General features: G+C 41.0%; 1 protein-coding gene and 1 long non-coding RNA gene across 2 annotated transcripts; one reads left to right on the top strand and one right to left on the bottom strand.

The window, feature by feature from the left end:
* Positions 1 to 1,053: 1,053 nt before the first annotated feature.
* Positions 1,054 to 6,463, bottom strand: LOC135232965 (uncharacterized). Its single transcript, XR_010323637.1, has 2 exons — positions 2,581 to 6,463; positions 1,054 to 1,458 (listed from the first exon to the last, which is right to left on the bottom strand). It is a non-coding gene; the product is annotated as an uncharacterized LOC135232965 (long non-coding RNA).
* On the top strand, positions 6,436 to 22,719 carry RSL1D1 (ribosomal L1 domain containing 1). The gene is made up of 9 exons (XM_010597301.3): positions 6,436 to 6,605; positions 7,373 to 7,512; positions 9,431 to 9,569; positions 10,593 to 10,741; positions 10,830 to 10,931; positions 13,916 to 14,009; positions 14,093 to 14,218; positions 16,632 to 16,910; positions 18,889 to 22,719. Exons 1-9 carry the CDS (start codon positions 6,516 to 6,518, stop codon positions 19,204 to 19,206), a joined length of 1,437 nt encoding a protein of 478 aa, XP_010595603.3. The 5' UTR covers positions 6,436 to 6,515; the 3' UTR covers positions 19,207 to 22,719.
* The last annotated feature ends 557 nt before the right edge of the window (positions 22,720 to 23,276 follow it).

Below are 23,276 nucleotides of genomic sequence, written 5' to 3'. Positions count from 1 at the left end.
GAACAGCAGACTTAGGGAAAATCAGTGATTATTCTGTCAGAACTGTGAACCTCTATATTCAGTATTTTTAATAAAAATCAAGAAACCAAACGGTACTTGCCCCTCTTTACTGAGCAAGGGCAAAAGAAATTAATGATAAACAGGTAATATACACAGTTGTTGGAAGTCCCTGGGTGGTGCAAATGGTTAAAGTTCTCAGCTGCTAACCTAAAGGTTTGGAGGTTCAAGTTCACCTAGAGGCACCTCAGAAGAAAGGCCTGGTAATCTACTTCTGAAAAATCAGCCACTGAAAATTTCATGGAGCACAGTTCTCTGATATACGAGGTCACCACGAATCAGAATCGACTCAGCCATAACTGGTTAAACACATGGGTTAAATGAATGAGCAGCAATACATTCCTATACACACATCTTTTATTCTGTGAGCTAGGATCAGTTCCTGCTTAAACTATAAGTCCAGTGTTTTGGTACTCACCTTCTAGTTTAGGGGTTTGGCATTAAAACAGTCTTAGTTTAGTGAGCAAGACTGCTATCAAAAGAGAGGCTCAATTATAAAAGTTCTAAGTAAATGGCTTTTGAGACCATTTCCCAGTAATGGTTGTGGGGTGCCACTGAGTCAGTTATGACTCACAGCAACCCTGTGTACCACAGAATGAAACAATGCCCGGTCCCCTGCCATGCTCACAATTGTTGCTACATTTGAGCTCATTGTTGCAGCCACTGTGTTCATTCCTCTTTTTTGCTGACCCTCCACATGACCAAGCATGATGTACTTCTCTAAGGACTGGTCCCTCCTGGTAACATGTCCAAACTATGTAAGATGAAGTCTCACCATCCTCTCTTCTAAGGAGTATTCTGGCTATACTTCCAAGACAGATTTGTTCATTCTTCTGGCAGTCCATGGTATATTCAATATTCTTTGCCAACACCACAATTCAAAGGCATCAGTTTTTCTTCAGTCTTCCCTATTCATTGTCCAGCTGTTGCATGCATATGAGGCAACTGAAAATACCATGGCTTGGGGCAGGTGCACTTAGTCCTCAAAGTGACATCTTTGCTTTTTTTCTTTTTTTTTAAACACTTTAAAGAGGTCTTTTGTAGCAGATTCACCCAATACAATATGTCGTTTGATTTCTTGACTGCTGCTTCCATGAGTGTTGATTGTGGTGCCAAGTAAATGAAATTCTTGACAACTTCAGTATTTTCTCCCAGTAATTAACCACAATTTTGTAGTCTTAAATGACTAGGTCTCCCATCCCGCCAATCAAACATCTGTACTTTATGCGGGTTATTGAAAGAACAACTGTGTTGTCTTTGGGCATCAAACACATATAGGCACTATACTACAAAGGGTAGATACCAATAATAATGTCTTTGTAGTTCTCACAATAGAAATTTTTACAATTCTTGGCATATGCAACCAGTTTCAACGACTGCAGCATCTTCCTATCAACACATCTTAAAACAGAAAAATAGCATTAATACCTTGGTGTAGCTTTGTGATGAACAACTGTAGAACTACTGATGAACAAATAACAGTAACATAGACTTTTAAAGTCCCCCCAATATAAAAGGAACTACGACAACTAGTTTTGCCTTTTCGGCCATGTGAAAAAAGGTTGTGGAAAATTTTTTTTTTATTGTAGTACCCTCCTTAGTGACAAGGTTATTTCTTTTTAGCCTTTATAGCCACTTTGATGCTGTATGAATAGTTTTGAAACTCATGTACAGTTATGACATCCCATTTTAGTTTTCCTTATATTTAATTTTTTCTATATAGTTAATTCAACATGCTGGTCTTAGAAGTGAAAATTTTCTTGGAATTACATTTTTTTTCTAAAGGCTTTGTGTGCCCAAATTACTTGCATGAAAAGTTCATTTTTTCCCCCATGTTTTCTGCTAGAAATAGATTGCCTAAAACAAGAAAAAAACAAAATTCCTGTAGCTGACAAATATTTTTGTTATTCAGTTACACAAATTTGTGATATGATCCGTCTCCCTCTCAATGTGCACTGGGTCACATTCAATGTTACTTGCACGTTTTCTTAACTCATGCCATCTCCATATTTGAGCTCTCAACATTTCACTTCAATGGAAACAATGATAATCATGCCCAAATTCATAAGAATAAGCAGTAAATGGTTAAAACTATGATTTATACAAGGTTAATTTATATGTTAGGGCATTTTCATTTTTAAAAAATTCTAATCTCTGGTTTAAGAGTTTAGTCAAGACTCAGGCTACTGAATGTAAGGTGCTAATATGAAAAAGAACTGGTCCTGTAACAAATTCTCTGGGACACAAAAATACTTTCATTCAGTTTTTTTGCCTTAGTGTAAAATTTTTTACAAAAAAGTCCCATTTTTTTCCTATCACTTACTTTAATCATAATCCTTTCACTGAAATTGCTTTCTACAAGGTCACCAATGACCTAATTGCTCAACAAAATGGCCTTTTATCAGATATATTCTCAATTTCTACAGTATTTGTCAGTGCTAACACATCCTCAGATATCTCCATTCCCTTGGCTACTGGAACAGGGAACCCTTTTGGTTTTCTTTTACACACTTAACTACTTGCCTCTTTTATTGGCTCTTTCCCTTCCTTTTCCCTAACGGAGGGCTTCTCCACAGCCTGAATCTTTCTCTGTATCTCTTTGTAGTCTCATTTATTTCCACAGCTTTAACCAGCACGTTTATGAAGATGACTTCCAAATTCCTTCTGCAGTTCAGAAACACTCCCAGATTCATTTTGATGTACACTGGAACTTAAAATGTTGAGAATAAATATCATATCTTTCCCTCCAAATTTAAACACCATCCATATGCCCAGTTATTCAGGCTCAAGAATTTGGGAGTAATCTTTGAATTCTCCTCTTCGTATATTCGGCTTTTGATCAAGTCTTACAGGTATTTTGTCCTCACTGCCATCAGACCTCAATATCTAGAAAACCACCATAGTTGCCACTGCTCTATCCCTAAGCCCTGTCTCAGCCATTCCAATGTATTATTCATTCATTACACAAATACTATGCTATATATGGGCTAGGTGCTAAGGATACAATGGTGAACGTATCATAGAGTCCCTGCCCTCTCAGAGTTTATCCTCAAACTGGGGAAAGCCAAATAATGGTAGAAAAATTTTAAATGTTTTGGGGAGTGGGGAGAACCTAAGCTAGAATTTTCCAGAAGTAACTCTAAGCAGAAATCAGAAGGATAAGTAAGTGTATTTAGGGGTGGAAGTGCAAGAAGGTGGCAGTGTTCCAGAAGTAACAGTGTGTCAGAAGGTCTGAAGACATGTGGGAACTGCATAGTTAAAACTACAACGTAAAGACAAAAGGTGAGCAGTAGGGTATGAATATGGGGAGGTAATAAGGGCAGAACCAGATGAAAAGTGCCTGGCCTGCAAAGGTGACCATATAATTTATTTTCAAACTGAGAAACTTTTGTCTAGGACAAAGGCTAAATCAGAAAGGACACCAGACAACGGATGCAAACTAGGATATATCTAAGGCGAATTAAGGAATTAGTGCCTTAAACTGTTCCTAAAGAGAGTAAGAATCCAGTGAATGTGGTTAAGCACGATCAGGTTTGATATGATCGGATTTGCATTTCAGAGATCATTCCAGCTGAAGGGTGGAGAATGGACTATAAGGTGCAAAATTGGAGGTAAGACAAGTTGGGAGGCTGCTGCAGTGATCTAAGCAAAAAAAAATATATATATATATATATACACGATAGCCTGCCCTACAGGGTGGCAGGGATAAAAAGAATTGGATAAGTGCACATTTAAAACATATGAACGTCAAGACTTTATTGACTATATATGGGGGATGAGGAGGCAAGGATGACTCATTCTGGCCTGGACAACTAGGCAGCTCAAAGAAAACATGGGAAAAGGTGCAGCTTTGAGGGGAAGATGATGAGTTCATGACTTGAACTTGTGCGTGAGGTCCTTGTAGAACTTCTGAGAAGTCCTTTAGACAGTTGGAGATATAGGTTTGAAGATGGGAAGTCTATAAATCTGCATTAGTTATCTATTGATGGAAAACAATTTACCCCAAACTTAGTGGTTTAAAACAACAAGCATTTATTATCTAATAGTTTTTGTGAGTCAGGAATCTGGGAGCAGCTTAGCTGGATGGTTCTGGCTCAGGGTCTCTCATGAGATTACAGTCACCTCAAGATTTGACTGGGAGAGGATCCGCTTCCATATTCACTCATATGGTTGCTGGTTTCCTTGCTACATAGACTTCTCCATGAGCTGCCTGAGTATCCTCCACAACAGAATAGCTGGCTTCACCCAGACCAAGTGACTTGAGGGAGGGATGAAAGGAGAAAGGTAGGAAAAAAAGAGAACGTGTAAACTGCAATCTTTTTGTAACCTAGTCTTTTAAGTGACATCCTATTTTCTATCACTTCTGCTACAGTTTATTTGGTAGAAGCAAGTCACTAACTCAAGGAGAGGGAATTAAACTACACTGCTTTAAAAAAAAGTATCAAAGAAATTGTAGACATATGCCGTCGTATCTTTAAAAGAACCACAATACCACTGTCAGATTAATAACTCCTAAAGTGTAACTGAACACCCCCTTCTTTTCTTCCTTATCGTCAGTTCAAAACCTTTGTGTCTGAGCTTCTGTTAAGCATGACTGAGAAACTAGAAAGGGTTAATGGTGATAACTGAACAACTTAATAGATTTACTGTCACTGAACTGTACATATGAAGACTGTTGAAACGGCAAATATTTTGTTATCTACATATTTGCCACCAAACCAAAATTTGTTACCTTCAAGTCAATTCTGACTCACAGCAACCCTATAGGACAGAGTAGAACTGTCTCATAAGGTTTCCAAGGAGTGGCTGGTGGATTTGAACTGCTGCCAAGCTCTTAACCACTGTGCCACCAAAACACACACACACACACACACACCCTCTTGTGTCGCCATGATTTCTCCAAAGTAAGTATAAACCTTCAGCTTGATAATGAATTAATTCCTGACCTATCATTCTAGCTTCACCTCCTGTCCCTCCCCTCTGCATATCCCTGCTCCAGCCACTTATTGCTTTCAAACACCTCCAAGTTCTTTCACCTGAATTCATTTGGTTTCCCTGGCCTAGAAGTCTGGTTCTTAAACTTATTCAGGTGACAGAGCATCCTACAGCCCCAATACTGTTTTAAGAATACTAGAAAATGTTAATACATCAAACCTAATGTAAAAATTCATTGTTCTGTGCTAAATCTAATTCCATTTTATAATAGATTCTAGAATAGACAAACAGAAATAGGTGCCAAAGATTTAAGAACATTTCTTCAAAAAGCTGGATTAAAGACAAACCATTATTAGAGATTAGTAGCAGAATATCTCTTTTTCCAGCTTCGGAAATAGGAAAGGAGCATTTTTTCAAAACAGTTGACATGGAAAGCCTTCTACTTCCATTCTTTCATCTCTCAAAAATCTTACTTAGCTGGTTGTAAGAAAGACCGGAACCATCTCGAATATCCATCAAAAGATAACTACATGAACTACAGTATATCTACATGGTGGAATGCCCTGCAGCCATTAAAACAGATGAGTGACTGGGAACAATCTCCAAGATACAGTACGAGGAAAAAGGAAGTAAGGGGGGAAAAAAGATGAAATTTAAATCCAACGATCTATAAAAAGCATCGATATTTCCACAATATGCCTAGGACATCTCTGGAAGGTCACTGGAAAAACTGGTAACACAGGTTACCTCCGGGGATGCCAGGAGGCAGATGGGGACCTGAGGAGGGAAGGAAGCTTTCTACAGTATTCCACCGTGCCCGTTATCCAATCTCCACACTTACTTGTCTATGCTCTTATTTCCCGCCTCTGGGAGACCGGAGCTCCTAAGAGACTGAGTCGGTTCATCTCTCGGCCCCTCGCACCGCTTAGCGACGTGCCCGACGTCCCTTGTGTTACTTCAGAGTCCTCGGCCCCCTGTGAGGAGGCACGACCGTTCTCCTCGCGTTTGAGGAGACTGGAGCTCGGAAGCGTTAAGTGGTTCGTCCGAAGTCACACAGTAGGTGGGTGGTGGAGCCAGGTTCCCGGGCAGACCTGCGAGACTCCAGACCCGCGTTCTCCCCACAGCCCCACGCGGCCTTCCGAAGGCGGGCCCGGGGGAACGGACGGCTCCACGGCTCGGCTGACGGGGCTCCTCTCCCGCCTCAAGGCGCTTTCTCGATTTCTTTCGTGTCAGAGTGAGAAAGAGTTGTCAGCAGGCCTCACACAAACCGGGAGGAGAACGGAAAAAGAGGAATGTGTCCCAAGAAAATCACTCCGACTGCAGCCGGAGTAACTCAGTCAACTCGCGTCCGCCCCCCTACGGTAGCGCGACGCCCAGGAACCGAACCTCGCGCTCTCACGGAAGTGATGCAAGTAGGCCCGGTTGCCGCCCCTTTACTTCCGGCTGCGGGCCTGGCTTGGCGCGTGCTCGGGAGAAGTTACCCTGGGGGTTCCGCACGCTCCTCTGCACGAGGTGAGGGCGGTATGGAGGCCTCGGCGTCGACCCCAGCCTCAGCCTCGCCTCCGGCGACCCCGGCCGCAGCGGACCCGCGGCTGGAGCTGAGCAAAACACAGGTGAGTGGCCCCTGGGGAGGGCGGTTCGGAAGCGGGGTGCCCGTGGCCCTGTGAGGCGCGGTGGTGCCTGATGAGTGGCCGGGGACCCGGCGCACCTCTGTGGGCACCTCCGGGGGCTGGGGGAGAGGGGTTGGGGGCGGGGGACACTTGCTCGCTGGCGCTTCAGCCTGCTCGCTTTCTTATCCGTGCGGTTTGGCGCCTCTTTCCCCGGCCCGCGGCCTGGCTCTCTTTAACTGGATTGCAAATTAACTTGAGGTCTGGAGTGAGAGACCTGGCTTTGCTTCCCAACCGTTTGGTCTTAGCCAAGTCACTGAATTTTGCTAGCGCCGATTACCTCTTATTGAAAGGGGGCTCTTCGGCTCTCCATTTGCCGGGATCAGATAAGGTAACGCAAGTAAAGCGCTGTAGCCAGGGGCCTGGCGCGTTGTAAGCGCTCAGTGAATGCTAGTTGCAGTTTGTGTTGCTCTTTTACTGGGATTATCTCCTTCAGGGATTACCTCCTTCATCGTTGAGGGCCGGGGAAGCGTATTTCTGTCTGGCACAGTGTCTTATGTAGAAGACGTGGCTTTCTGTAGTCGAGGGGTGGAGGCAGATACTTAGGCGATTTCCCATTAATTCTTACATTCCGCTGAGTACACATTGCCGGTTCGTAATAGGTATGGTTATGGAGGTTGCCTATTAAATAGAAGTCAGGGCAAAAAACAAGGGAGGGAGAAAATGTCAAATTAGATCGAGATGTAGCTTAATTTTGTGTTTCCACTTTGTAGGTTAAAAAAGCAGTGAAAGCTCTATTGGCACATTCACAGTCCAGAAAAAATGCTAATGAAGTGCTTCTGAATGAGAATGAAACTTTATTTTTGATGGTGGTGTTATGGAAAATTCCAAAGAAGGAGCTGAGAGTCAGATTGTAAGTTTGATTTTCTACATTTGCTGTTTTCATCTGCATTGTCTTTCTTTGTAACTTTAACAAGTGCAACTTAGTTTTTAGTGGTTACGTTGCAAACTCAAAATAAAAATCTAAGATGAAATAAATAATCGTGCCTAGAAGAATGTTAGGAATTCAGGCATGCTAAGGTTTTCTAGAAATTTCACCAGCTTTCTGGGAGCTTGGTAGCCAGTTCACCTAAGCATTTCTACTGAATCCAAAACTGAGTTTTAGAGAGAACAGAGATAGAATAAACAGCTTTTGTATTTTAGTAGACTCTATTCTTTTCACGTCATACTATTTTTAGGCTAAAATTCATGAGGGCCTGGACCTGCTCCTGCATACAGAAATTATTAAAAATTTGGAGTCTCTGGGTAGTGCAAACAGTTAGCATGCTCAGCTGCTAACTGAAAGTTTGGCAGTTTGAGTACACCCAGAAGCACCTAGAGAGAAAGGCCAGGCAGTCTACTTCAGAAAAATCAGCCATTGGAAACCCTACAAAGCACAGTTATACTCTTAACACATATGGGGTCGCTATGAGTCAGAATTGACTGACAGCACCTGGTTTATTAAAAACTTGGTGGTGAACTCTTTTTTATGGAAAAAAATCATTGTGGTTACATATTCTTATTGTTAGAAGTTGTAGGTCAGAGATGCCCTCTGTAGAGTTGACATATTTATGGTATAAATATGATTTGTTCAGTATAAGGAGATCCCATGCAATATTTGGGACCTCCTTATAATAAACAATGATTCGTTGTTTATCTGTTTAACTGGGCATTCTATATTGTATCTGCCTTTCTGTCAAGTCTCTCATATCCTGACAGTGACAGAAAGTCAGCTGTCCTTAAGAAAGCATTGTGTAGGATAACTTTCTTTTCTCCATAGGGAGGCAAGAATGGTCTTCACAAAACTGATGTTCACAAACCTGCTTCAGCCAGAGTGCCTTGTGGATTGCTTTGTGCACTCCATGTATGTTCTTTTTTCCACACCTTTGCTCAGGTGGTTTTTCGGAAAGCCTTTTGGAAACCCTTCTCAAACCTTTCTAGGGTGTTACTCTTAGTGATTTCTACCACTTACCAGCCTTTCAGCACTCACCTTTCCTCTCAAGCCGTGCTGCTGTGTATTGCCATCTCTTCTTAAGCTAAGGAAATGTTGTTTCCTCAGAACATGGAGGCCTAGGGAACAGGTTAGCCTATTTAAGACTTGACATAATCATTGCGTGCTTGCTGGTCCCTCCTGGTTTTGCTCCATGTTTTCTGTTTCGGCTCTTGTTATTATTTATGGAGCTAAGAGTTTTCCAGAAAGTAAACTTCTAAGCCAGGACAATCCTAGTGAAACTAGTTAGCCTTCAAGTCAATTCCAACTCGTAACGATCCTATATGACAGAGTATAACTGCCCAGTAGGGTTTTCTAGGCTGTAATCTTTATAAAAAAAAAAAATTTTTTTTTTTAATCTTTATGGGAGCAGATCTCCAGGTCTTTTCTCCCACAGAGCTAGCTGCTGGTGGGTTTGAACTACTGACCTTTTGTTTAGCAGCCGAGCGCTTAACCGTTGCACCACCAGGGTTCTTTTCTATGTGTCTGGCATATTATGTATGCAACATAGATAATATTAATTACATGTGTAATATTTGGGGCATCTTTGTTTACATTTTAACTCTTTTTAAGTCCCAAATGTTAATTGATCTTTCGACCTCTGGGTATTTGTAGCGATTTCCTTGAATCTTAAAATCTCTTTTCTGTGTTATTGAAAACTAGGTATATGGTACAGCAATTGTTTAAATAACATAAATGAAGGTTATTGAAACAATAGGAAACTCTTGTATATTTTGCAGAATATAAACATACATATTGTTTGTAAGGATATTTTTCTCTGCTTCCTTCTCGTGTTTTGCAGGTCCTTGCCTTATGCTATTCGATCAGATTTAGCAGAAGTCTGTTTATTTACCAAGGATGAACCCAATTTAACTCCTGAAAAAACAGAACATTTCTATAGGAATCTGTTGAACAAGCATAAAATTAAGACCATTTCTCAGGTAAGGAGCAGGTTAATATTTTCAAGACAAACGATTAATTGAAGTGATGAATAATACATTACTGTATATCTTAGTGTTTCACTGTTTTTCTTTTTGTTTTTAATTTAACTTTTAATGAAGTTAAATAGCGTATATTCTGTTTTCCCTCTGCTGGAGCAGCTATCAAGGTTGGTTGACCTGAAAGCTAAGTGTGTACTGTCAGTAACTGATCTCTCTTGTGGATTATACAGAGGTTGCTCTGTCGTGTCATTCCCTGTACTCCCAGAGCATCCTTTTGTTGCCTATGATTTAGCATTTATTGCCCTGTGCTGCAGTTGTTGGGGGTGCCCTGGTGACGCAGTGGTTAAAGCACTCAGCTGTAACCAAAAGGTTGGCGGTTAGAATCTACCAGCCCCTCTGTGGGAGAAAGATGTGGCAGCCTGCTTCTGTATTACAGCATTGGAAGCTCTATGGTGCAGTTCTACTCTGTTCTATAGGGTTGCTGAAAGTCGGAATTGACTCGACAGCAGTGGGTTTGGTTTTTGGTTTTGTAGTTGTTAGTTTACTTGTCTTCGTTACTGTCCGGGTTGAAGTTTCTTTAGCTGGGGACCCACCTTATCTGTCTCAGTGTCCCCAGTGTTTAGCATTATACCTGGTACATTTTAGGCACTCGGGTTTACTAAACTGCGATCGGTATGGCTCTAAACCAGAAATACCAAACCAGTTGGCCTTGAGGCGATTCTGACTCATGGCAACCCCAGGTGTTGCAGAGTAGAACTGCACTCTATAGGGTTTCCAAGGCTGTGAGCTTTTGGAAGCAGATAGTGAGGCCTTTCTTCTGGTGTATCTCTTGAGCGCCAACCTTTCGGTTAGTAGCCGAGCACTTACCTGTTTGTGCCCCCACAGAACTCCAGGCATTGTTTGCATGACTCTAGGATGCCTTAAAATCTGAATAGGGTGGAATACCAATTTTTGTCTGAATATATCTTCTTCTTGTTCCAGTTCTTAACTTTTTGTGATTTTATTTTTCTTTATATTTTCTAGATTATCCCCCTCCGAACTTTAAAAAAGGAATATAAACCCTATGAAGCCAAGCTCCGCCTCTTGGGTAGTTTTGATTTCTTCCTTACTGATGCAAGAATCAGGAGGCTTTTACCCTCAATTATAGGGAAACATTTCTACCTCAGAAAGAAGTAAGTTTCTTTGTCATGACCATGCTTCACCAGAATGAAATTAATAGGTGTGTGTCCATTTGTATTCTGAATGCCTGTGTGTTTTTAGAGTCCCAGTATGTGTAAACCTCCTGGCCAAGGATTTATCAAAAGAAATCAATGACTGTATTGGTGGAACTGTCATGAACATCTCTAAAAATGGTTCTTGCAGGTAGGTAAAAGGCATTACTACATGCTTATATTTAATCTGGTTTATTTTAATTTAAATAGCCACATGTGGCTACTGCTTACTGTATTGAATGGGGAAGCTCTAGATATTAAGGAAATGAAAATAAGATGAATACTTAGAGAACATTAGTGGGTCAGGATTTTCATGTCAGCCAGTATCTTATTAGTTTATTGGGTAGAGTGGTGGGTGAAGTTTGAGAGCTTGGCAGTTTACCAGATTTTAGAAGTGGGGATGTGGCCAGTTTTAAACACTTAAAATACATGTATGGAATATTTAATCTGCTCATTTGGGCATCTTGTGTGGGGGTTGGGCACCTGCCAGTAAAGCCCTGCTGTGCATTTCCACCTAAAGACGAAGAGCCTGGGTGTACCCAGTGGTAACACATACCAGGAAACAACCAAAGAGTTCATGACTGCCTAGCAGGAAGGCCAGCCCAACCATGTAGCGCAGAGCAGATAGCTGGGCAGGACAGGGGGACTCTGGTATTGCCTCCTGCCTGCAGGTGGAAAGTCTCTGGAATAATGTATAGTTGAGTGACTGAGAAGAGTAGATTTTCAGGCCTAGGCCCTCCACCTCCCTGGTTTATAGGCTGGCGTCGGTGGTTGTTCATGGGACTTGGTTAGCTAGGTCAGGGGTCTGGCTTGTGGAGCCAGTAGCTAGGAGAAAGAGGGGGCAGAACCATGAAGGTAGATAAGGGGGAAGAGTTTCCTGCCCTGGGTTTTTCCAAGTCAAAATCCATAGTTTAAGGAAGACTGTAGACAACTGCCCCCCGCTCCCCCCCCGCCCAAAAAAAACCCCGCAAAACTTAGACCATTCTTTCATCTCCCCAACACAGTAGTTTTCCCTTCTTCTGGCTACTGTCTTTTCAGCTGGGAAGCCAAGGATGTGCTTGCAGGCCGGGGTGAAGGGCACACAGAACCCTGTGTTTGGCTAAAGGGAGCTGGAAGCACCAACCCCTGCCTCATCATTATTCTGCAGACACCCGACTGTGGGGTGTAGCAGGGACAGAGAGTCCCACTGGCTGAGCGATACGCTTTCCTGGATTTCCCACTTGGCTTACATCTCTGCTTCATCTGAAGGATCATTTTGCTGTTGACCAGAAGACAGTATTACGTGAGAAATGAGGACTGTTTATTTTTGAAGGGAGCAGCTTAGTTGGGGCAGTAGGGCTATAAAGATACCAGGCAGCAGCTTTCCCCTTGCGATTCCTGAAGGTAATTCCCCTTGGACAGCTTGATGCTGACTCCGGCGTTTGGCATTTGCTGGATGAAGGTAGAGCTGCCCTGCCCACTGGCCTTCCTGGCCTCACACAGTTAAGTACCAGCCCATCTTGAATCACCTCTCTGTTACAGCATCTCATTTCAGGTATAGGGAATTTCTAGAATGTGAAACCTACAATGAGAGATGATATTCCTCTAACGTATTTAGAACCTGAAAGCACTGGAGAAAAAGAAGGCTCCAGGAATTGACAGAATACCAGTTGAGATGCTTCAACAGATGGATGCAACGCTGGAAGTGCTCTGTGCGAAAAAATTCGGAAGACAGCTACCTGGCCAACCAACTGAATGAAATCCGTATTCATGCCCATTCCAGAGAAAGATGATCCAGTGAAATGTGGACATTATTGAACAATATCTTTAATATCACATATAAGCAAAATTTTGATGAAAATAACCTAAAAATGGCTGCAGTTGTACATCAACAGGGAACTGCCAGAAGTTCAAGCCAGATTCAGAAGAGGACGTGGAATGAGCGATATCATTGCTAATGTCAGATGGGTCTTGGCTGAAAGCAGAGAATACCAGAAAGATACTTACCTGTGTTTTATCGACTGTGCAGAGGCATTCAGCTGTGTGGATCATAACAAATTACGGACAACATGGCAAAGAATGGGAATCCCAGGACGCCTAATTGTGCTCATGCAGAAGCTGTACACAGACCAAGAGACAGTTGTTTAAACAGAACAAGGGAATGCTGTGTGGTTTAAAAACAGGAAAGGTGTTTGTCGGGGTTATATCTTTTCACCATCTGTATTCAACCTATGCTGAGCAAATAATCCGAGAAGCTGGACCCTGTGAAGAAGAACGTGCCATCTGGGTTGCAGATAACACAACCTTGCTTGCTAAAAGCAAAGAGGACTTGATGCACTTACAAAGATGAAGACTACAGCCTTAAGTATGGATTATACCTCAACATAAAACAAAAATCCTCACAACTGGACCAGTAAGCAATGATATGATAAATGGAGAAAATATTGAAATTGTTAAGATTTCATTTTACTTGGACCCAAAATCAACATCCATGGAAGCAGCAGTCAAGAAATCAAATGATGTATTTATTGCATTGGGCAAATCTTCTGCATAGTGTTAAAAAGCAAAGATGTCACTTTGAGGACTAAGGTGTGCCTGACCCAAGCCATGGTATTTTCAGGTGCCTCATATGTATGCAAAAGCTAGACAGCGAATAAGACAGACTGAAGAAGAATTGATGTCTTTGACTTATGTTGGTGAAGAATACTGAATATACCATGGACTGCCAGAAGAATGAGCAAATCTGTTTTGGAAGAAGTACAGCCAGAATATTCCTTAGAAGTGAGAATGGTGAGACTTCTTATTACATACTTTGGACATGTTATCAAGAGGAATCAGTTCCTGGAGAAGGACATCATGCTTGGTAAAGTAGAGGGTCAGCAAAGAAGAAGACTCAACAAGATGGATTGACACAGTGGCTGCAGCAGTGAGCTCAAGCATAACAGCAATTGTGGGGATGGCACAGGACTGGGCATGCTTTGTTCTATTGTACATAGAATTGCTATGAGTTAGGACTGACTCTATGGCACCTAACAACAACAGTCTTTTTAGGAAAAAACTTTAGGATTGTGTTTGTATTCTCACATACCTATGCTTTAATTTGAAAAACAGATTATTTTTAAAAACATGGCTGTCTAATGCTTTCTTAAATTTCAGCACCATCCGCGTTGGTCACACTGGAATGATGGTCCAGCACATTGTTGAAAACATCGTTGCTGTCACAAAAGGGCTTTCAGAAAAATTGCCAGAGGTATGTAGCCTTGCAGGTATATCAGCTATTGCTAATCTTGTAAAACAAGCAAAATATAAATTGTATCATTTTCTTTGTTTCAGAAGTGGAAGAGTGTGAAACTCTTATACCTGAAAACTGAGAAATCAGTTGCCCTTCCAATCTTCTCTTCATTCGTCAGTGCTTTTTATGAAGGAGAAGGAGGACCCCTTCCTGGCCAGAAGAAAAAAGTTAGTAGAGTTTGAAAAGCTGGATAGACTTTATTATTATCAAAGATGTAAACTCAGCTCAAAGAAAAGAACTGGATTATCGTTCCTGCCCGACTTTTTAAGTGTCATTTAGTGATTTTCCAGTGGTTGTGCTTTTGTGTTCATTGTTCCCACTTTACATATGAGATTAATATTTCTGTGAATAAGGTACATTAAGATACAAATCTCCTTTGTTGATTACTAAGTTAAATATTTTAATTAAGTCATGAAAGGATTAATTAAAGGGGCCCTGTGCATTGGCAAGAGAAAGCAGAAAGCTATAGTGTACCTTATTAAGTACTTTGTGACTTATAGGCAAAACTTAAGGTACTATTAGGCTAACAAGGAGCCTTGGTGGCACAGTGGTTAAGCACTTGGCTGCTAACTGAAGGTTGGCAGTTTGAACCCACCCTGCAGCATCACAGAAGAAAGGCCTGGAGAACTGCTTGCATAAAGATCTCAGCCTAGAAGTCCCTTTGGTACAATTCTACTCAAAGACATAGGGTTGCCAGGAGTTGGAATCAACTGGACGGAACAGGTTTTTTGTTTGTTTGTTTTTTAAGGCTTTCAGACACATTTTGATTTTGGTATTGTTTGTAGGTTTTCAGTGCCACCAGTACTAGTGCAGAAGAGGAAAGAATGAGAAAAAATTTTTTCCAGATCATTTTTTGCTATTGGTTAGACTTATTTCCTAGTTCATTGATTCTCTTTTCAGCCGTATTAATCATGTCCAGTGAGTTTTTGGTTTTGATCTTTTTATTTTGTACTTGTAGAAGTTACATGTTTTGTGTTTTTTTTTTAAATAGGCTTTGTCACTTTTTGGGGGGGCGGGTCTTGTTATTTATAAATAATCTTTCAGTTTGTCTTAATTCCTTATATATATTAAGCATAGTGGTTTTATAGATGTCTCTTAATTTAAACAGAAATTTTATAGACATCTGTTAATTCAAACAGAAGTCTTGGTGTTGCAGTTAAAACCTGCTGCTGTCGAGTTGATTCCGACTCACAGTGACCCTATCGGACGGAATAAACTGCCCCATAGGGTTTCCAAGGCTGTAAAATGTTTACAGCCAGTAGACTGCCAGAACTTTCTCTCACAGAGCTGACCTTTGGTTAGCAGTGGAATGTTCTAACCATTGTACCACCAGGGCTCCTTAGTGTTGCAGCTTGTTGTCTGTATCTGCTGGTTCTTTGTGTGATGGTCATTGTGTTTGAAAATTATTTGTGGAAATAAATTTGAGTCATTAGGATGAAGACACCTTCCTCCAGAGGAATTATATTTACTTCTGCCTGGCATGGGAGGACACTCTGCCCAGGACCTCCTTAAAGCACATTTGAGAGTTGAGGTCCCTGAATGACTCAGACCAAACTGTGGCTGTAAATCTTCCTGGCCTCGCTTCCGGTTCATCTCTGCTTGAGAGTATAAGTCATTAAGGTCCCAGGTTATTGTGAGGAGGGTCTCCTCTTAGATCCCCCATCCCGTCTGGACTCGAGTTGAATACTGTCCACTTTTTCCCCGTGTCCCATATGGCTGTTAAAAGTTAGGAATTAGCAAACACTCTCAGGGCAAAAATGGCTTCTGTGCTCACTTATCCCTCTGGGCGCCCATTTTAAGGAAAAGAATTCTTACAGAATATTTTTAATTTTTTTTTAACTATTTGAACTTGTTTTCATTGAGAGGATGGTCCAAAAATAACATTGACTGCTATTACTGGAAGCAGGAAGTCTGAATTTTTTGCCATTTGTCAGCAGATTCAGTTGAAGGTTTTGTGAAATTGTTGGTGAAAATTAAATTTGGATGCCATTGTAAATTTCATATAACTTACTCTGATGAGGATAATAGACCTTGAGCTATGAAAACTTTTCACTTTTAATTTTCGGCCACAATCTGAAGTAGGAAAAAAAATGGTCAAATTTTTCCTCTTTTTTTTTTTAAATCTGATAACAGGTTTATTGAAATACAATTCACATACCATACAATTCAGAACTATCCTTAACTCACCTGTACATGAGATTGACATTCACGAAGTCTGTAACCACATACATCAGATACTCAGAGTCTGAAATACCTGTGTATGATTTACGCCAAAGCGCATCTTTGGCCGTGAGTCAAAAACAGTACAGCGAAGTGAGACCTGAGTGCTGGTAACAGGGTTTGTTCACCCAGAGTTTGTATGTCCCAAGGCCCTTTCTGAGGAAGCTTCTGAGTAATGAGAACTTCAAGTGCTGAATCTCTGCTGTTGACAATGCCAGCAGTCTTTGAATTTGATTATAAAGGTTGGAGAATGCTGTTAATGGCATTCGTAGAGTGCCAGCTTTCCTGTTGGAATTAGTTTACCATCAAAAGTAGCCCCTGCTAAAATATGGTTGTTTCGATTTTGTTTTGTTTTGGTAGGAGGCAAAGAAAAAACAAAAAGAAAAGCTCCAAAAAAAGAAGGAAAAGAAAAGGAGAAAAAGGGAAATGCAACAGGCTGCAAAGACTAAAAAGACTAAATCAGCCCAAAATGAAGATAAAGCGGCAGCTGAAGTCAGTGGTGCTCCAGCGAAGAGCCCCAGAGAGGAAGAGGAGATCCACAGAGTAAAAGCCCAACTTAAAGTGGGAGACGAATCTGAGGAAGAAATTCCACTGCTAGTACCAATGGAAAAAACATCTGCTAAGAAAAAAAATGTAGAGGTATTTTTATTAATGTTTAGTGTTCATAAAGGATTGATGTAGTGGTGCTGTGTGTCCAGCAGGCACTGTTCTGAGTGAGGAATGTAAGAAATGTTAACACACGTGGGAGGTATTTGTTGTAAAAGTCTGTTGACGTGATACCTGTTTTCAGTGATACAGATTTTCAAGTAATAGATGAAAAATACTATGGAAAACCCCAAGAACCATGAAGGTGGTTACCATGACTTATTTTACCCCTCTTTTGGATATGAAAATTTCCAGTTTATGGAATGATGTATAATAACACAACTTTTTATATGTTTTGGGGTCAAGAGAGACTTGACTGTTTTTATATTTCTGAAAAACGTGGCTTGTAGTTTTATAAAACAAGCCAGGGTGGAAATTTAAGCAAATGGTTCTGTTTCTGAAGGTGACTCATGAATCAGCACACCATAATCTTGGAGAACTTGGCTAGCCAAGCTTGGGTACTCGATCATCCCTCCAAAACCTCTTCATCCCTCCAGAGACGTGGTTCTCTCAGGTTTCTGACTTCATGCATTTCTGAGTTCCTTTAAAGAAACTAGGTTTATTTATATTTTTTGGTTCTTTGATAATGTTTTAGTTGTAGTTGTAATATCCATTCAACTACTGCAGGAAGATCTCTTGAAATTAAGAGGGGAAATGGGTTCCTAAGAAACTAGAGGGTCACACTCGTCATGTGTTCAGAGAAGACTCACTGACCCCTCTCGACAGTCTGTCCCTGGTGCTCGAGTGTGGTCCTCAGCAAGTAGAAATAACACTCACACTATACTAGTCTGTATGGTCTGTAATTCATGGTAACAGTAACCCTTAAAATCTTCAACAGTTTTATACTTTTCATATAGTAGTGAAAGTCTTTTAAAGCCCCCCCAAATACTACTGTCTTTTTTTAATATATTGGAGAGTAACCCAAATGAAGAAGCGTAGCCGACTGACATACGTCAAGAACCTTGAACATGTTCACACCCTTGAACCCGTCTAGGAGATAGGATCAGGGTAATAGTATACAAGTCTCATCGTTGTTCACAGCAGATGCAAAAGTTAGAAAATATTGTGTGTCCTAGCAGTGGTTTTGGTAAAGTTATTAGAAATAATATTTAGTAAGACTTTATAGTACTTAGAAATGCATGTGAAATAATTGGGGAAAGGGCATAATATTCAGCCATTTAGTCTGTTTTGGCTGGTTGGTTGTCGTCATAAGGTTATACTATATTGAATAGAGTCTGCTGTCAAAATCTTGTCCTTGGACCATCAGTAGCAGTCATCTGGGGTGCTTGGAAAACCCAGTGTTCCTGGCATGTAGCACACTCCCGTTGAAGGGTCTTTGAATCTGGCCTTGGAAAGTGGATTTTCTAAGAGGCACCCAGTTGGTTTTAAACAGTTTGAGAACTTCATGCCCTAGATAGAGCACATACAAGGAATTTAGTTTAATGTGAAAAAAAGCCAGAATTAGATCACAGGTCTCCAAACTGTGCTTTCAGTGGTTGCTTCCAGGAGTCCTCATCCTCAACCATAGAAAAACCCATTGCCGTCAAGTCAATTCTGACTCGTAGCATAATTTCCCGCAGTAGAACTGCCCCGTAGGGTTTCCAGGGCTGTAATCTTTATGGAAGCAGAGTGCCACATCTTTTCTCACGGAGAATGGGTGGTAGGTTTGAACCACCAACCTTTTGCTTAGTGCCGAGCGCTTAAACGTTGCACTACCAGCGCTCCTTTCAGCCACAGGGAAAGGTGTTTTTCCATTGATTGGTCCAGTGCAACTGGGGTCCTTTTTACAATTGTTGATAATGAAATTCAGATGCTTTTCATAACCTCTGTGAAGCAAAAGGAAAAGCCATTCCTCATTTCATCACTCTGAAGTGTCCCTTTTGGGGGTTACCTGATAACACAAAAGCAGTAACTCCTAGAGTTACATTGTCAATTTTTTTTTGAGACTTAAGAACTTTCTTCTTTTCCTTAGATGCAAAAAGGTGCCACGGTAAAGAAGTCTCAGAAAAAGAGTCCTGGTCCCAATACACCTGTTGGGAAGAAGAGAAAGGCCTCCCCAGCTCTGGAGACCCCTAAAGCTTCAGAGCCAGGAACCCCAGGTAAGAAGAAGCCAAGGATCAAAGAAGAGGCAGAGAAAGAACGGAACTCTGCACCAGAGAAAAAAGACCTGAGACAGACTCCAAAAAAGCCCGGGCCCAAGTTCTTTGCCACTCCTAGTAAATCTACCCGAAAAACGCCCCAGACCCCCAAACAACAGCCAAAAAAACCCAAAGTGCCCCAGTCGACCTGAAATCAGCGGCTCATCCAGAAGGAAATAGCCAGAGCTACTTGGAGCTTTAAAAACTAACCAGGCCCTGGCCCCCGTCGAAAACTTCCCCAAGAGTGAGGCCTGGACTTAAATATTTTAAAAAAACACCACAGGTAATTCTGGTGCATGTTCCTGGGTGTACCAACTTGTGTTTTGAAGTAAAACCCATTTTTTAATTGCTTTTCTGTGTATTTGCTAATAGAATGGGGGGGGAGTGTACAGTGCTTATCTGTGGTTGTGCTTTTTTATTATTAAAATGTAACATTTGCTTCTGAGTATTCTGTTGACATTCCAAGTCTCGTGACTTTTATTTGAAAGCTTTTGACTTAACGTTTTCCTTATCCACTTTAAACCACGTTTTCGCACAGGCTCTGTTCAGCTAGTTTTTGCAGGTTTGCTGCATGAAAAACAGTCACGGAACTCATGAGAAAGATTTCTTGGCTATCGTGCCGAGAGAGCGTACATACCGTGAGGGAAATTATGTGGAGTCATTTACGAGGGCTCTGAATTGAACCTTGCCTGTTAGAAGCAAGAAAATATTTATCTTCTATAAGCCTTCCCATCTTGCTCCAAATCACTCCTCACTTACATAGATTCGTGATATGCACAATTCTAGGATAGGAAACTTGGCAGAGTAGACTATTAGTAAAAGTTGGCACAATTTTCAAATTATTTTAGGCGGTAAAGCACTCAGCTGCTAACCAAAAGGTCGGTGGTTCGAACCCACCACCTGCTCCACGGGAGAAAGTTTACAGCCTTGGAAACCCTATGGGGTAGTTCTGCTCTGTCCTATAGGGTCACTCACTATGAGTCGGAATCGACGATGGCAGTAGGTTTCATTTCTGGTTTGGTATTCTGAGGCAGCCAGTGACTTTCTAGGTCCTAGACCTTTGGCTGAATTCAAATTGGAGTAGTTACACCCAGAAGTAAGTGACAGCTTCACTGTAGTACAGGAATGTTCTCCCCTGCAGAAGGCCGAAGTGGGACCTGTTTTCAAAGATGTGTGATTCAGAAACAAGCAGGAATACAAGCTTCGGATCTCCCTCAGATCGGAGAAGACTGCTTTTGCTTTTTAGTGCCTCCAGTTAAATTGTAACATGAATTTTTAAATTACAAAAGTCTCTAAAATACAGAGTTGTGGTAATCCCACTATCATTCAGACTTAAAAGTATGCATTTGTAATGTGTTGTAAGGGTTTACATACTTATTCCTTAAAAGCTGGTTTTCCTTGAAAAGCTAGATTCTATGGAAAGATGGTCACATAGGCTTGGCTTCACTTACTAGTGACGAATGAAGATACACTCAGCAGTTGTTGATAAATCCTGTGTACATATGCTAATCTCTTCTCTAGATAATTTCCTGGGGATAGCTAAGTTTTTTTTTTAATCTCCACCCTTTGGCTCAATAAAGAATTTGCAGCACCATGCGATTCTTAGGCCTGTAGCTTAGACCCTATCGCATAGGATGTAGATGTTTATCTTCCTGTTTCACTGTGCACCTAATATCACTACAATAAATTCCATGTTCTCTGTATTGAAAACGTATTTACTTAATTTTCTCTTATGCAGGATGCTAATATTTTGACAAGGAAAGGTCATAATTGAAGATTTGGTGGTGATAGTTCTGAATCGTAATAAAAAATGTCTGAATTATGGTACCAGCTTTCCAAGGCTTAAGAGTTACAGTGGTCATGATCCTAGCTGACCTGTAGGGCTCTGAGCCAATAAAACTCCACGCAGGGGCCAAGGGGCTATGCTGCAGTAAGTTAGGCTCTGCTGTGGGTTAAGGGGTTTAGCATGTGGCTGATGTTTCATTAGAAGTGGGTGAGGTTTCTGGAACCTGTTTTCCATATCATGAAGACTTAATGGACAAAAGCAGATCTGGTGGCAGAAATGAGGGTAACGTGTTTGTTTTGAAGAAAGTATTTGCATTTTAGTTTGTTTCTCAGAAACTAATAAGCATCAAAAAATGCATTGAATGTACTTAATGTATAATAAAAGATACTACATTTCCATCTTGAGATTAATTAAAATGAGGGTGTAGAGAAATTGTTTAATGTCAGATTATCACTGGTCTAAAAACCTTTTCTCCACTTCCAGTTCACGGGTGTTTAAAGGTTTAAACAGCAAAGAAATCTTCTTGCCATCTAATTAGTATTTTAAAGGTTTTCCATGCACTTTTTTTTTTCCTTAAATTGCCCCTGCCTGCAATTAGCGTAACTGTTCACACCAAGACCCCAGTTAAGAATTGTGAACCACAGGAAGTCTTCATGAATCATTGGATCCTAAAGGAATTAATGCATGTGATGAAAGACCACGAATAAAATTTTGGCAATGGTGATCAGTATAATGGTCCTGGAGAGAGAAATTCGCATATTATTTAGGTGGCTATATTGTGACTCCAGATTCTAAGTCTCAGTTTAACACTAGTCATGAAATGATTAGCATTTCCTGTTTAATTCAGTTTGAGGCATTTTCTGTGAAGTTATAGGAAACATCAAAGCGTATGTATAATTTTGACACACTAAAAAGATGTCTTAACTTCCCAAAAGACAGAAGCCGATACATGAAACACTCAAATTTTCCTTATCAGTTTCCATCAGAATCCATTTCTCCAGTGTACTCAATCTTAACAATGACACAAGTTCAGACTTTTTGTCACACTCAGCCATTCAGGCACCAGGTTTTATCAGTTTTCCAATTATCCAGCTGTCCACACATGCTGTAGCTGTTATGTTCCCACAGGCTGCCACAGGCTGGCAGTTTTAAGTTCACCCAAGGGGTAAATGGATAAAGTTAATGAATAAAGTCCTGGCAATCTGTTTCCAAGAAATCAACCACTGAAAACCTTATGGAGCACAGTTCTACTCCGACACATAGGGTTGCCATGGGTTGGAAACTAAGGCATAGAACATGGCTTAGAACTAGAGCCCTAGTCAAGTTAGTAGCAGCCTTAGAATTTTGATGTAGGAGGCAGCACTTTGGCTGCAAAGAGGAAGGTCCAGGGGCTAGGAAACTTGATGTCTTTGCTTCCCAACCTTAACTGCTCCATAGGGCTTTGGGTGGCTGATTTTTAGGAAGTAGATCACTAAGCCTTTCTACTAGGGCACCTCTGGGTGGACTTCAACCACCAACCTTTCAATTAGCAGCTGAGCACTTAACCACTTGTGCCATCCGGGGACTCCTTAAAAACCAAAATGAAACCCACTGCCCTCAAGTCGATTCTGACTCATAGCAAACCCATAGGGTTTCCGAGGCTGTAAATATTTACAGAAGCAGACTACCACACCTTTCTCCTGCAGAATGGCTGGTGGGTTCAAATTAATGACCGTTCTGTTAGCAGCCGAGCACTTTAACCACTGCACCACCAGGGCTCCAGGAACTCCTTAGAAATAACAATTTGTGAGTCAAATCCTCATTTGAACTATTTTAAGTGCTTGCTGGTTCTGTCCTTAATGTGATAAATAAAACTTCCGACGTGCTTATTTTATGCTTGTATGAGTCTTGATTTTAGCTTCCTGAAAATTATTCTCAAATAAATATCTAGTGTCTTGTCAAAGCTTTAAATTTTAGATGTAATCAGATTAATTTTTCTTTATCGCTTTGGTGCTCTGTATTATCTAGAATTTATTTTTGTATGTGGTGTTTTGATCTCACATTTTTCTCAAATTGACAGTTGTGTGTTCCAAAGCTGTTCGAATAATCTAAACTTTCTTCAGTGCGTTAACTTGTGCGCTATTGAGTTGGTTCTGGCTCGTAACGACTCTTAAAGGACAAAGTAGAACTGTCGTATGGGGTTGTCTTGGCTGTAATCTTTGCGGATGCAGATCACCAGGTCTTTTCTCCTGCACAATCACTAGTAGGTTCGAACCACCGGCCTTTCAGTTAGCAGCCCGTTGCTTCACCATTGCACCAGGGGTCCTTTTTCAATGAATTGATACACCATCTTATAACAAAATTTCATTCATATATGTAGGTCTGTTCCCTTGTTCAATTTTTCCTTTCCTGTGCCTTGGGAAAGGGGTGCTTTTTAGAGAGTATCCTAAGTGGCCC

Source organism: Loxodonta africana, chromosome 12 (assembly GCF_030014295.1).
Source record: "Loxodonta africana isolate mLoxAfr1 chromosome 12, mLoxAfr1.hap2, whole genome shotgun sequence".
Lineage (NCBI taxonomy): Eukaryota > Metazoa > Chordata > Mammalia > Proboscidea > Elephantidae > Loxodonta > Loxodonta africana.
The sequence above is the reverse complement of the archived record's forward strand: the minus strand, read 5'-3'. Positions and strand labels throughout refer to the sequence as shown.

What these genes read in the sequence shown, in the direction of transcription:
- RSL1D1 (XM_010597301.3), top strand. Translation starts at nt 6,516, where the DNA reads ATGGAGGCCTCGGCGTCGACCCCAGCCTCAGCCTCGCCTCCGGCGACC. An exon ending in TGGAGCTGAGCAAAACACAG is followed by an intron (nt 6,606 to 7,372) that starts GTGAGTGGCCCC and finishes TCCACTTTGTAG; the next exon opens with GTTAAAAAAGCAGTGAAAGC. An exon ending in CATTTCTACCTCAGAAAGAA is followed by an intron (nt 10,742 to 10,829) that starts GTAAGTTTCTTT and finishes GTGTGTTTTTAG; the next exon opens with AGTCCCAGTATGTGTAAACC.